Here is a 14,289-nt window from a genome sequence, read left to right as displayed (position 1 = left end):
GCATTTTTGTATAGAGTGTAAGTTGATTTCTCATTCTTTCCCCCTGCAGTAAAACAGATCATCAGTAACATTTCAATATTTAATGAAACCTGCTTGAGATGGAGAAGTACAAAAACAGCTGATACAGAGGAGATGTATTCAGTAAGTTACTCTATGTATAGATGTTGTCTTGTGTGGGAGGCTTAAAAAATATCAGTGAACCTAAAAATCTACTTCTACGGCTGTGATTATCAATGGCAGATTGATAGTGGCAATTGCACGCACAAGCAAGAAGATGGGCACTTGTAGTGCATATTTGAAGAGAGAGACCTTGGGGATTGATGAGTAAGTCATGAAAGTTTCTTTGGGCACGTAGCCCGAGGCAGAGCTGATGCTCACACAGGATCCGTGGAAGGAATCCATGGCTTTTGCATGTGTCTCTGACCAGGGTATGAACATATCATCTAGGGAGTCAGGGGAATCTTTGAAGCTAGATGCGGTTGTGAGTGAGAAAGGTAAAGCCCGTGGGATGAGCTGCTACTAGAAGAATTTAAGTGGGCAGAAAAGTATGTGTATTGGCCCCTGTGCTGGGATATTCCAGGAAAATGGAGGGAATGTCAGAAGGGGGCAGGCAGAGGAGAAGAATCCTGCCGAGGTTTTACCAGACCAGCTTGGAGTTTCCTAATTCAGGTCCTGCTCTGGAGAAGGCTTAGTTCAGATTCCTCTTTCTTTCTTTCCTTCTTTCTTTCTTTCTTTCTTTCTTTCTTTCTTTCTTTCTTTCTTTCTTTCTTTCTTTCTTCCTTCTTTCCTTCCTTCCTTCCTTCCTTCCTTCCCTCCTTTTCTCCCTCCCTCCCTCCTTCCTTCCTTCCTTTTGTTCTTTCTTTCTTTCTCTTGCTTTCTTTCTTTTAACTTTTATTTAATGTTTGTTTATTTTTGAGAGAGAGACAGAGTGTGAGCAGGGGAGGGGCAGAGAGAGAGGAGTCACAGAATCTGAAGCAGGCTCCAAGCTCTGAGCTGTCCACCCAGAGCCCCGTGTGGGGCTTGAACTCACAAGCCATGAGATCATGACCTGAGCCGAAGTCGGATGCTTAACCAACTGAGCCACCTGGACGCAACTTCGTTTTCTTTCTAGGAAAATGTTCTGTGGCTTTGCTCCTATAGTTTTGCCAACAGACTTTCACATTGCTCATTGTATATGTGAGAACGAGACCAAGAAAATTGTTAGTACTGGGTGGGGCCTTGGCCTTTTGCACATTTTGATTTAAAGCTATTTTTATTGCGCTGATATATCGTGGCAACAGTATTTATGGTATTACGTCTCTAATATTTGTTTACTGTTGTATTTCACTTTTTGAAGGAACTTTAGAGTTAAGAGCAAGATTGCTCATGAGAAAAGGTTTGGAGGCATTTGGAGCCTTCCAGGCCAGCCATTCACCTAGTGAACTTTTCTGTGTTTCAGTTCCACATTCAGGGCCAGAGATGGTATCAGAAGGAATTTTCCCAGGAAATAATCTTTAATATCACTACCAGCAGTCAGGCTCCCGAGATGTGCTTGGACCTGCATCCGGGCACCAACTACAGTGTCCACGTCCAGGCTTTGTCTTCTGAACTTCCTGTGGTCCTCTCCCTGACAACCCAGATAACAGGTAAATCTTGAATAACAGCATTTGGATGAACGCAGTCACCACAGAGCCGTAGATGGGCCCAGATAGAGAGAAACACTATTGCTTCCTATCATTAAAGAATGAACTTGAAGAGCGAGAGGAAAAAGGGCATGGAACTGGAGAGACTACTGTAACTGTGACTGTAATATTTTATTCCTTAAAAAGACAGCTGAAACAAACCATTAATGCGAATTAAATCCGGCTAGCGTGTCTATGAATGCTGGTTACATTCCTTCCGGATATTTGAAATAGTTCAAACATTTCATACCTAAAAAGAATTTTCTCTCATTAGTACTGTTTCTCAGTAACATGAGTTAATTGTCATTCTGTCGCAAGTGCCTCAAGAGTCTGTCCTTTCCAGGGAGAAGTGATAGGCAGTCCCACTCTGGTCCCTGGAAAATTCACTTTCCTCTCATTTTCTTGTCTCTCTTCAAATCTGGGAGAGTTGAGCTAAGACTCGGAGTATTGCCTTCTTGTTTCTTACTTCACCGAGCAATTAGAAGTCATCAGGGAGGACTTGCGTCTCCCAAGTCTCCCATTGCTACTCTCGGGCAGAACCGTGTGTTCTGTCTTCTCTCTGGTCCCCACTCCTCAGGTGACTGCTCCCCTCAATGGGTGTGTTGGATCCCATCCCTTCCTGCCCAGTCATCATCCCCAGTGGAGAAATCATCCCAGCACTGCACAAGCATGTTGTAGGATCTCCGTTTTTAAATGAAAACCAAAGAAACTAAAAAACTCACTTCCTTTGAGCCCGTATTCCCCCCAGCTATTTCTTTCAGCATCCCCTTTACCGTAAAACTCCTTGAAAGAAGTGTCTGTTCTATAGACTCCACATCCTTACTTCAGGTACTTCCTTTAACTGTTTCCAAACTGGAGGTGGTTGTCCTGGCCACACTGCTTTACTGAAAGTGTCTCCATCTTGCAAAATCCGCTGCCCAATTTTGTTTTTATTTAATTTTTATTCCCTTTCCTGCCCCCCCACCCCCTCCCCCACCATGGCATTTGTCATTCCTGCCTTCTTGAAATACAGTTTCTCTGGGCTTTTAGGTCCTCCTGCCTCACTGGCTGCTCCTTCTCAGTCCTCTTTGCTGGCTCCTCTTTGCTCAGTCCTCTTTTACGGATGCCCTCTCTGCCTGTTCCTCTTCCTTTTTCTTCATTATCTACCCCCTCTGCCCAGCTAAGAATATTGCCTGTATGCTGAGGATTCCCAGATATGTATCCTAGTCCCAGATTCTCCCCTGAGTGCCATGCTCATATATCCAGTCATCTTTTAAACAACTTCTTGCACACCCAATTGACAAGTCCAAGAGGATTTTGATTTCTCAACTCTCCTCTCACCTTCAAAGCCATTTTCCGTCCAGGCTTCCCTATCTTGGTTATTGGCATTCCTGTTCACCTGTTGCTCAGGCGAAAAAGCTTCTACCCTTCCCGACCAACTTCTGCTTTTGTTTCTAAAATATACTTGGAATCCACCCACTTCTCTCCATCTTCACTTTCACCACAAAGCAACCTTATTCAAGTCAGCAACCTCTTGCTTGGACTCCTACACTGACTTTCTTACTGGTCTTTCTGCTTTCACGGGTGCCTGTCAGTCTCCCACCCCTCACCCCCACTCCCAAGTATGGTGAGACCATAACTTTAAAAAGATCACTCAGAAGTCAGAGTGATCTTTTAAAAATGTATAGGAGAATGTGTCATCCCTAGCTCAAAACCGTCCAATGAGTTTGCATTAGCATTAGAATAGAATCCACGTTTTACCATGAGGCATGGAGTCTGGCTCCCTGCCTCCCTGACTTCATTTCTGCTCTCTCTATTTCTCGCTAGCATCTGCTGCCCCCCTGCCTTCTTCGCTGTTCCTCAGATGGGTCAAACCTGTTTGTGCATCCAGGCCTTTCCATTTACTGTTTACTGTTCCTGGTGCACACTCTGCACATGGCTTCTTTATAATCATCCAGGTCTCTGCTCAGATGCCAGTACCTTAAAGAAGCTCTCCCTGCCCGTCCTTTCAAAAATAACCTCCGTCTCCACCCCATCACTCGCTCTCCACTTATCCTGTGTGAATTTCATCATAGAACTTGTTTTCAGAACTTGTATTTAAAAAAAAATTTTTAACGTTTATTTATTTTGAGAGAGAGAGAGGCGGGGGGAGAGAGAGGGAGGGAAGGAGGGAGGGGCAGGCTACAAGAGCAGGGGAGGAACAGAGAGAGAGGGAGACAGAATCCCAAGCAGGTTCCAGGCCGTCAGTGCAGAGTCCGACACAGGGCTTGAACCCACACACCATGAGATCATGACCTGGGCCTGAATCAAGAGACGGACGCTTCACCGACTAGGCCACCCAGGCACCCCCAGAATTTGTGTTTTTTAGTTTACTTGTTTATTTGCTTTTCCCCGACTAAGCTCCTTGAAGGCAGAGATGTAAAGATAGTGCTGGCACATAGCACAACAAACCCTGAATGGCCATTGCGTGGTATTAGCATTGAGGGGATGGCTGGTGAGTTAAGAAAGGCTTTCAAAAAAAAAAAAAAAAGAATTTACTAAGTTTTAGGCTGGAAGGAGAAGTAATGTCCAATTGGGCATCTCTCTGTGGTGACTTAGTCAAATGAATACCTATTTAGTTTCCTGCTCTGTGGTCCTTACCGTGTGTGGCTGGTTTGTACTGCTGATTTAAATCAGTATTTCAAATTTTTTGAGTTGGATAAGGGAGTCTCTTCTTGAGGAGACATTTATTTTAATCTTGTTTTGTAGGCTAACTATAGCCCCCTTAGCTGAAGCGCCCTGTTCTCATGGCCACCAGGGGACACTGTTGAGCTATTTAAGTCCATTGAGACCCTTCAAAAAGTTCTTTGTGACAACGGCTGCATATTTTCCAACTCTACCCTACTTTAAAGAATTTGAAATTTTAAAAAAGTGAAAAATTCAAGTTGTTATGATCTTTTCAAAAGGTAAAAAACAAACAAAAAACCACCCAAACTCTCTTTTTTTATAAAAGGGGAAAAAAGAGAGCCTTATGTGTTGATAGGAAGAGGTATGCCTTGATTGCCTAAGATATGGCTGTGTTTCAATAAAATCCTGAACTTTTCAATCTTACCAGAAATGCGAGGCAAGGGATTTGGGCCTGGAAAACTCAGCAGCTGATTTCCCAGAAGGAAAGTGAATGGAATTTCCCTTCCGAATGCCTTACATTAAACTAAATCTCCCTAATGGGAACAGGATGAAGAGTAGTGCTTTAAATATATCGCTGACCTCAGAGGAGGGTGCAAGTTCTAGGCACGTTGAAGGGCAGAGGAAAGTGTTGGAGTGAGAAAAGGAGAGCGTGTTGGTCTGAGGGGAGGTGGGGAGACCAGGTCCTCTCCCAGGGCTTGTGCCTCAGGGCTGACAGGCTCCCTCAGGCAGAGCCCAGTGAGCTGAATTCCTCAGAAGAGCTCCACTACTTACACTCCTTTTAGGACAGGGTAAAGAGCAAACTCCATCCTTGGTGTAGACCCAGAGTCAGAAGAGCTTTCACACGTTGGTTATGCTATTTTCTAGCCAAGTCAGAAAGCTTGTCTTCCCATAGGGAGAGAGAAAAAACCAGAGAGGGGAAAGTGGGGGGCGGGGGAGAGAGAAAACAAATGTGTGTGGAAAGGTAAAGCTAAACCACTTGTGTACACAACACGGTGATAATTTGAGGTTGAATATTTATTATAGAATCAAGAATGCTGGAGGAGAAAAGGGAAGAAAGGATGTCAAGGAAACCATTCCTTCCCAAGGTGCCCTTTAGTACCAAGGCTGGAAACTAATATGGGAAATTTCCCATCTCTGCCTGCATTCGGGAAAAGAAAAAGAGAATGTACTTTTTTCAGATATTCAGGAAAGCAATCAAAAACATAGGTATGTCCTGAGCATTAGCAGACTGTCCCTTTAATGGAGAGAATGGAGAGGTCTAGTCAGGGTAGCTCTGATTCCCCCACAGGACTAGAAGCCACAGCCCCCACGTCTGATATCTCCTCTCTTCCTATTGGGTGTCCCCAGAAAGCACTGTACAGGACCAAGTCTGTTGAGTTCTTCTGCCAGAGGCTTCTCGTCCATGGTTGGCTACCCATAGACTTTCCAAGGACAGTGCACCCCTGTGTCCTCTGAGAACCCTATTTCCTTGGGCTGTTTCCAGGGTACCACACTTATTCCTGCTGGTCCCCCTCGCTCCCAGGGGGCAGAAGCTGCAGTAGAGTTCCGGAGAGGGACTGGCCTTCATCCCAGCTGTTCCTGTGTTTGTCCGGACTCTCTGAGAGTCTTTCATGGACACAAGTTCTTTGACATCTGGGTATGTAATGTTAGACTAGAAGGAAGGTATGGCCCTTCCTTACCTCCATGGGCCACCTATTCTCTCATCCCCTGAACTCTCCCAGCTACTTTCTAGCAGATCTAAATCCCAAACCTCCAAGTGAATGGCTGTGTAGGGATGGGTATCTCCCAGTTCCCCTCACTGAAAGCATCCACACCCTGACCTAGGCCCCATGGAGACAAGATGATACACCGCAGAGGAAAATAGGCTGGGTGTGTTATTTTCTTGTATTAGCGTTAGCTTTTACCAAATATGAATGAGAACATTTCTTTACACCAGAAGCGTAAAAACCAGAGTTTCTGTGTGTGGTGGAAGAGTGTGGGAGGGGCATGGGGTGATTTAACAATTTAACCCAGCAGATATTTATTGACTGGTTATGTACAAAGACCTGTGCTAAGTGCTGAAGGGGGGATGTAAAGATGAAGAGAAGATTGTTCCTTCTCCCCGGAAGGCCAAGTCTCACAACTTCATCGATAGGGGGAATGTAGCCAGCCTTGTAATGGCTGCTGACTTATGGTGCAAGCTACCATTGTTTCTATTGCTGTCAGTTTCAGTTGGTCATGCCTCCCCAAGTGTGCAGTGTGATCTGCTGGGGAGGTGCTAAGGATTCAAAAAGAACCAACGCGGTGTCTTTGTATGTATTTATTTATGTGTGTCATTTCCTTGTATTTACTTGAAATTTATAGCATAAAGTTGGGGCTTTAGTTTTGGCACAGATTCAATTTTCTTTTCCGTTCTTTTTATTCATGTTGGTGTGTTAGAGGAATTTTAACACATTTTCACTTATATTACTTCCTTTCTCTTACTGATTTTAATAGTTTGCCTACATTAATGATATTAACCTTTTGTTATACATATTATAACCCACCTCCTGGGTTATTTACTGTTTATTTTTCTTGTCAGTATTCTTTTTTAACATTTTAGACATTTAAACATTTCATGTAATCAATTCTATTGATTCTTTTATAGTTTCTGCCTCTGGTCATGCCAAGAAAAACCTTCCCCCACCCTGAAATTAGATCAATTCTTATTCTCTAATATTGTCTAATGCTTCATCGTCTTCTTTTTTTTTTTAAAGTAATCTCTGTGCCCAATGTAGGGCTTGAACTCACAACCCCAAGATCAAGGGTCAGATGCTCTACTGACTGAGCCATTTCTCTGATGCTTCTTGATAGTTTTGCTTTTTGCCTATAAATTTAGACCCATTTGGAATTTGTCTTGATATATAGTATAAGGCTAAATTTACAGGGTATTTTTTTTCCCTAAATGATAAGCCAGTTTCCCACCACCTTTTTTTTTTTAAATTTTTACCTTATTATTTTTTAAATATTTATTTATTTTTTAGAGAGAGCACGAGAGGGAGAGGGGCAGAGAGAGAAACAGACAGAATTAGAGGCAGGCTCCAGGCTCTGAGCTGTCAGCACTGAGCCTGATGCGGGGCTCAAACTCACAAGCCATGAGAATATGACCTGAGCTGAAGTCGGACACTTAACCAACTGAGCCACCCAGGTGTCCCCCATACCACCTTTGGAAAGACTGTCTGTGCTATGCACTATATTCTCATTTATTTGTTTGGATCTCTTTCTAGACTCTCTAATTTCTTCCATTCCTTTGCTTGTCCTGGGCTTGTACCATACTATTTCAATTATTGTAATTTTATGCTATATTTAATATTTTATAGGGAAAATTCTCCTTCACTGCTTTTCTCCTTACTCTCCAGAGTTTTCTCACATGGCAGTGCCCGTATTTTCCTTTGTCATTTGCTTATGGGGTCTTCCCCCATCTTACATACCCAGGGTGGAAGAACTATACTCTCCAGCCCAGACATGACCCATTTCTGGCCTTGGGTCTGATTTGATTTAAATCAGTAATGAGGCTAATGTAAAGAAAAGCACATCTACCCAGGACACCAGCTGGGGGCAGGGGGTGGGGTGGGGCGCGGGACTGGGAATAGCACCTCGGAAAACATGGCTGGAAGTTAAGATTATTTAACCTTGAAATGTGGCTAACAACTCGCCTAATGAAGTTCAGGCTTTTACATGAGTGAAAAAAAAGTAGCCTATTTAAAATAGAAGGTGGGGAAGGTCTTGGAACAGAAAGCAGTCTGGAAGTCACATGTGGATGGAATTGGCCGGATGGCAGTGGCACATTTAGAACTAACTGCAGGCATGAAACTAGCAAAGGGCAGTGTAGCATGAAACAGTCAGGGGTGGCTTTCCAGCTCCTTCTGTGGGCCTGCCTTCTCCCAGCTGAGCTAGAGCTTTGTTCTGCTTGTACCGAGGACGGGGCAAAACTGGGCAGTCTTAAGAGGTGAACCAAAAGACTAGAGTAACTGGAATTATTAATCAGAGAAGAGCAAACAGAGGAAAAATTTAAAAGAGCCCGAGGAAGGTTCTCACACAGAGAGTGAACAGTTCATCCCCCTCTGGGCTGAAAACAGGAAATGTGTGATAAAAAGCACTTGCTTTACTGTGACAACAGGACATCACAAATGAAAGGGCATTTCAATGTTAGCGTGAAGGGCTGAGGGCAGAAATTCTCAGACTGGAAGGGGCACATTACCCTGGAGGACCTGGCCAAGGCTTTTCAAACCTCAGCCTCCTCTCCCCATCGCGGCTGTAGGAACCTGGCAGTCGTCTTCCTCAGGGGCGTGAGTTTCAGAATCTCTTTGGAACACACACCTCTTGGAAACGGTGTAGACCTCCAAGGCCTGTGAGACCCTGACTGTGTAAGCAGGGGCTGTTCCAGGTCACCTTCCAGGGTCCCTAGCAATCCCACAAGCTTATGGAAATGTAATTTATGTGGCCATATCTAGGTGACTTTGGAAGGAATTCTAGATTTGGCACTGTTTAATAAAAGTTACTGGGGCTCTCACTCTTCCAGTTGGTATCAGATGCCTGGGGATCCTAGTGGTCGGTGCTGAGGTGCATTTACCCCATCACCCCGGGGAGCTACCGACGGCTGATTCTGAAGCACCACCACGGTTTGCTCCTGTCTGGACCTGCATTCTAACTGCTGGCTGGACAATTCCACAAGCATGTCAGCGAGCTGCTTCTGAACTTCTCTTCCAGACCTTGCATGACATCACTGCTGACTCAGTTGTCAAAACCAAAGCCCAGATTCTTCCCTCTTCCTTATCTTCCACCACGTTCTGTTCTCTCTCTCCCTGAGTGTCTCTTCCACCTGCCCCCTCTTCTCCATTCTCAGTGCTGTCACTTGCTTCAGACCTCAGGCACATCTTAACAAGGTTTTGGACAACTGGTACTTCGGTTCTTTTTCAATTCCTCCTTCAACCAGCTGTCTACATTGTATTTCTTTTTTTTTTTTTTTTTTTTTTTAATTTTTTTTTAACGTTTACTTGCTTTGAGATAGAGACAGTACAAGTGGGGAGGGGAAGAGAGAGAGGGAGACAGAGAATCCCAAGCAGGCTCTGCACTGTCAGTGTGGAGCCCAACACGAGGGCTTGAACTCAGGAAACCCATGAGATATGACCAGAGCTGAAACCAAGAGTCAGATGTTTAACTGACTGAGCTACCTAGGTGCCCTAATATTTCTTTTTTTTAATTAATTAATTAATTTATTTATTTTGGGGGAGAGACAGACAGACCATGAGCAGGGGAGGGGCAGAGGGAGAGAGAGAATCCCAAGTAGGCTCCACCTTCAGCTCAGAGCCTGACTCGGGGCTTGATCTCACAACTCTGAGATCATGACCTGAGGTGAAGTCAGGAGTTGGATGCTTAACCATCTGAGGCACTCAGCTGCCCCTAAATTGTCTTTCTAAAATACACATCTGCTAAGAAATCTGTAAATGACTTCATTCTATTGCCAGGACATCAGATCTGACCTCTATCCACACCTCCCATTTGTTGCCTACCAGACCGGGGCTCAGCCTTTCAGCTACGCTGAACTACTGGTGGGGCTGCAGTTCTGTCTCTGCCCTCTCTCCCACCTCCTGCCCCTGTATACATGTATTTCTGCATTCTGTGGTCTCGGCGCCCCCTGCCCTTGTTCAGGTGTCCTTCCTCTGCACCTCCTACAACACCCTGTGTATAACTTTCTCATGGTTCTGAGCACTGCATGTTTCTGAAACCGTCTCCACTATTAGAGTCTGAACTCCTGGAGAGCAGAAACTGTGTCTTCCATGGCTGTTTCTTCCAGCCTCCCATGGTATGTGATGTATAAAGGTAGCTAATAAAGGTGTTGATTGATGATGTATAAATGACATATTTGTTAGAGCTTTTTTTTTTTTTAAATTTTTTTTTTTTTAACGTTTATTTATTTTTGAGACAGAGAGAGACAGAGCATGAACAGGGGAGGGGCAGAGAGAGAGGGAGACACAGAATCTGAAACAGGCTCCAGGCTCTGAGCTGTCAGCACAGAGCCCGACGCGGGGCTCGAACTCACGGACTGTGAGATCATGACCTGAGCCGAAGTCGGACACTTAACCGACCAAGCCACCCAGGCGCCCTGTTAGAGCTTTTTTTTAAATTTTTTAAATTTTTTAAATTTTTAAAAATTTTTTTAACGTTTATTTTTGAGACAGAGAGAGACAGAGCATGAACGGGGGAGGGTCAGAGAGAGAGGGAGACACAGAATCTGAAACAGGCTGCAGGCTCTGAGCCATCAGCACAGAGCCCGACGCGGGGCTGGAACTCACGGACCATGAGATCGTGACCTGAGCCGAAGTCGGACGCTCAACCGACTGAGCCACCCAGGCGCCCCAGAGCTTTTTTTAATTGGGGAATGATTGGCATACAAGTTATATTAGTTTCAGGTATACAACATAATAATTTGATATTTATATACATTATGAAATGGTCACCACAATAAATCCAGTCACCATCTGTCACCATACAGAGTTGCTACAATATTATTGACTGTATTCTTTATGCTGTACATTACATCCCCATGTCTTATTTATTTTATAACTAGAATATTGTACCTCTTAATCCCTTTCTCTTATTTTGTCTACCCCCCAAATCCCCTTCCCTCTGGCAACTATCATATTTTATTTTATTTTTTTAAGTTTATTTTTAAGAGAAAGAGAGAGAGACAGAGTGCAAGCAGGGGAGGGGCAGAGAGAGAGGGAGACACAGAATCTGAAGCAGGCTCCAGGCTTCAAGATGTCAGCGCAGAACCCAATGTCTTGAACTCATGAACTGTGAGATCATGACCTGAGCCAAAGTCGGAGGCTTAACTGACTGAACCATCCAGGTGCCCCTCATGATAGTGCTTTAAAATCTATCTAGGAAGGTCTAAGTTTTTATTATAATTTGGATTGGAAATTTCTACCCCAAGTCTATTTTCTAATTGGGTAAATAGAGTCTTGAGTGTTTATTTTGGCCTCCTACTCCTCACTTTCACTGTAACAGAGTTCTAGGCCAGGGTTGGGAGGGGGGGCATTCATATTTTATTCTTTGTCTTTCTTCCTTTCTCCCTCTATAAATCTCATCCACTTGATAGCAGTGTTGAGAAGATCATATGAGATGAGGCCTGTGCAGAAAACAGCTAGTACATTTAGTTAGTGCCCAGTGCATCTCAGCTGTGTTACCCACAAGGCACAATGGCGGCCGGTGCCTTCATACTGTGAATGTAGCTATCAGTTAGATACTAGAACACTGGTGTCAGCCAACATAGTCCCCTCCCAGTGGAAAGTCTATTTGGGAAACCTGGTTGCTGGAGAGAACAAAAGAAGGACAGAATGGTCTGTGATTGGGAAGGATCTAGAAGTCTGATATGCTGGTTTTCCCCAGCATATCTGGAACCTGTCCACCAAGTTAACTGTAAGGCCCACTGTATCCACCCTGTCAGCACTGGGGAATTGCTTATTTTTTTTTTTTAAACTTTACTGTGGTAAAATATATAACATAAAATGTACCATTGTAACCGTTTTCTGGCACAGAATTAAGTACATTCATGATGTTGTAAATCATCACCACTATCTATTTCTACAATCTTTTCATCATCCCAGACAGAAATTCTGTTGATCATTACACAATTAACTCCCCCTTGCCTACCCACCCCTCAGTCCTTAGCAACTTCCAATCTACTTCTGCTTCTATGAATTTGTCTGTTCTAGATATTGCATGTAGGAGGGATCATACAATGTCTTTCTAAGTCTGGCTTATTTCATTTAGTGTCATGTTTTCAAGATTCATTCGTGTTATAGCATATGTCAGAAAATGCTCATCAGTCCTTACATTTGAACTTTCCTTTTGATGGCCCCCATTAGGACCACTTTGGTCATGCTTCCATTTGTCCTGATCACACCCTTTTCCTCTTTTTGACTTGTTTTCAGAGCCTCCCCTTCCAGAAGTAGACTTTGTCACAGTGCATGGAAGGCCTCTACCACGTCTGAGACTGAGGAAAGCCAAGGAGAAAAATGGACCGATCAGGTGAGCAGTGCCCCCTTCTCCATGGTTGTCCAGGGATCCTCATAGAGAGTTTTGGAAACTTTGGTTTAATTGAGGAGCTCTCTCTTTAGGTGTTGTGCTCAAATTATTGGGGCAGTATAGGCAGGGCCTCATATTCGTTTATTGTTTTAAACTTTTTTTTTTTTTTTAAGTTTGTTTTATTTTGAGAGAGAGAGTGAGTGCATGGGAGGGGCAGAGAGCGAGAGAGAGGGAAAGAGAGAATCTCAAGCAGGCTCTGTATTGTCAGTATGGAGCCCGATGCGGGGCTTGAACTCACAGATCGTGAGATCATGACCTGAGCCGAAGTCGGACGCTTAACTGACTGAGCCACCCAGGTGCCCCCATTTATCTTTATTTTTAAAAAATGTTTATTAATTTATTTTGAGAGAGAGAGTGAGCGTGACTGGGAGAGGGGCAGAGAGAGAGGGAGACAGAGAATCCCAAGCAGGCTCTGCACGGCCAGTGCAGAGCCTGATGTAGGGCTCAAACCCACAAACTGTGAGATCATGACCTGAACCAAGATCAAGAGTTGGTTGCTTAACTGACTGAGCCACCAAGGTGTCCCAATCTGTGTGTCCATATATAATGAAACTTAGGCTTTTCCTGTCTTTCCATTAGTTGAAGTGCAGCAAATTCTTAAAGGTCTTTCCTGGGATGGCTATTGCCCACATTGTTCTGTTTCTGACAAGTTACTGGAAGGCACTGCAATTCTGTTGCTATAAGGAGAACAGAAGTTATGATATCACTGTCTGAGAGAACTTGCAAGAGTAAATGTGATATGTAGGCCAAATAGTTACGTAAGGCAAAAAGAAAAGCCAAATGACAGTCTATCTTTGTGGCTAATGTGCTCTCCAGTGCCTCCAAAACAGGAAGTGGAGATCTGTGAGTCATTCAAGGGGGGGGGGGGGTGGCGGTGAGAAAGAGGGGAGAAGTCTTTCCAGAACAGTCATGTTCCAAACAGCCACAACTGCTTCCCTAACGTCATCAGGGTTAATTACCAGAAGGCAAGTGGGGTGATTTCCTCTCCCTGAGTACCTGGTTTGAGCTGGGGCAGCAGCTTTGCCAGTGTGTGAGACAGGCCTGAGTCTGCTTTGTGCATCATTGGGGGTAGGGCAGTGGCTTGGGGCACTTGGTGGAGCTGGGCTCTGGGACCATGGCTGCCTCCTTAGCTTGGTGATCTTGGACAGATGATACAGCCTGTTCCCGGGTTCTCTTAATGCTAGTGTCTCCCACACTTGCCAACTTCTAGAAATCACCTAGGGGTGCTTTATCAGCAGTGCAAATTCTCGCACTTGACTCTTGGAGATTTCGATTCAGTAGGTCTGGGACAGGGGCTGGAAATTTGTATAATTATCAAGCAACTCAGCTGATTATGATCATGCTAACTGGGGAAGACTGCTTTATGTCCTATGACTGGTGCCTCTAATGGGCAATGTCCAGAACCAAAGGTATGCCTTGAACTTGCACTTGAACACCACTATCTACATGGAAAGACAAGGTGGATTTGAAGAGGAGCTTGTGGGCAGCATGGAGCTGCTGCACTATTTACTTTCTTACCTGCAGCCACGATTCATAGGAATGTCTTCAGGTCTCCAGGAAACTGTGTTGTTACACGTGTTCCCTTGTAGGGAGTGGATTCTTAGTAAATGTTTACAGTGGTGGTGATGATAGCTCACTGCCCTGCAGGCTTTACTTTGTACCTTTTGGAGAAAGCCCTTTGCTGGAAAGTGAGCCCAGACTTTGTGGAAATCAGGACTCTGGGACCCCTAGGGTTTTTGGGTGGAGATTTTCCAAGTCCAACACCTACTATGGTGGGGGGCTCCCTTTTCTTAACGTAGTGACCCATGGACTTTTAGGAAGGAAGAGGTAGGGCGTTTAGGAATGTGGAGCAGGTAGTGTATATTTATTGGTA

General features: G+C 44.4%; 1 protein-coding gene across 10 annotated transcripts in view; it reads left to right on the top strand.

The window, feature by feature from the left end:
• The window catches only part of SUSD1 (sushi domain containing 1), a 284,906-nt gene that overhangs the window by 98,490 nt on the left and 172,127 nt on the right, over window positions 1–14,289 (top strand). For all 10 annotated transcript variants that reach the window (XR_006196008.1, XR_006196009.1, XM_042913636.1 and 7 more), the window contains exons 11-13: window positions 50–141; window positions 1,439–1,625; window positions 12,263–12,359. Coding sequence is in view for 8 of the 10 variants with exons in the window: in XM_042913636.1 (XP_042769570.1) it covers window positions 50–141; window positions 1,439–1,625; window positions 12,263–12,359 (376 nt within the window). In the remaining 2 variants the exon portion in view is untranslated. The remainder of the gene's footprint in view (window positions 1–49; window positions 142–1,438; window positions 1,626–12,262; window positions 12,360–14,289) is intronic.

Source organism: Panthera leo, chromosome D4, assembly GCF_018350215.1.
Source record: "Panthera leo isolate Ple1 chromosome D4, P.leo_Ple1_pat1.1, whole genome shotgun sequence".
NCBI classification, from domain to species: domain Eukaryota; kingdom Metazoa; phylum Chordata; class Mammalia; order Carnivora; family Felidae; genus Panthera; species Panthera leo.
Note: the sequence above shows the minus strand (reverse complement) of the source record. Positions and strands in the feature narration are given on the sequence as shown.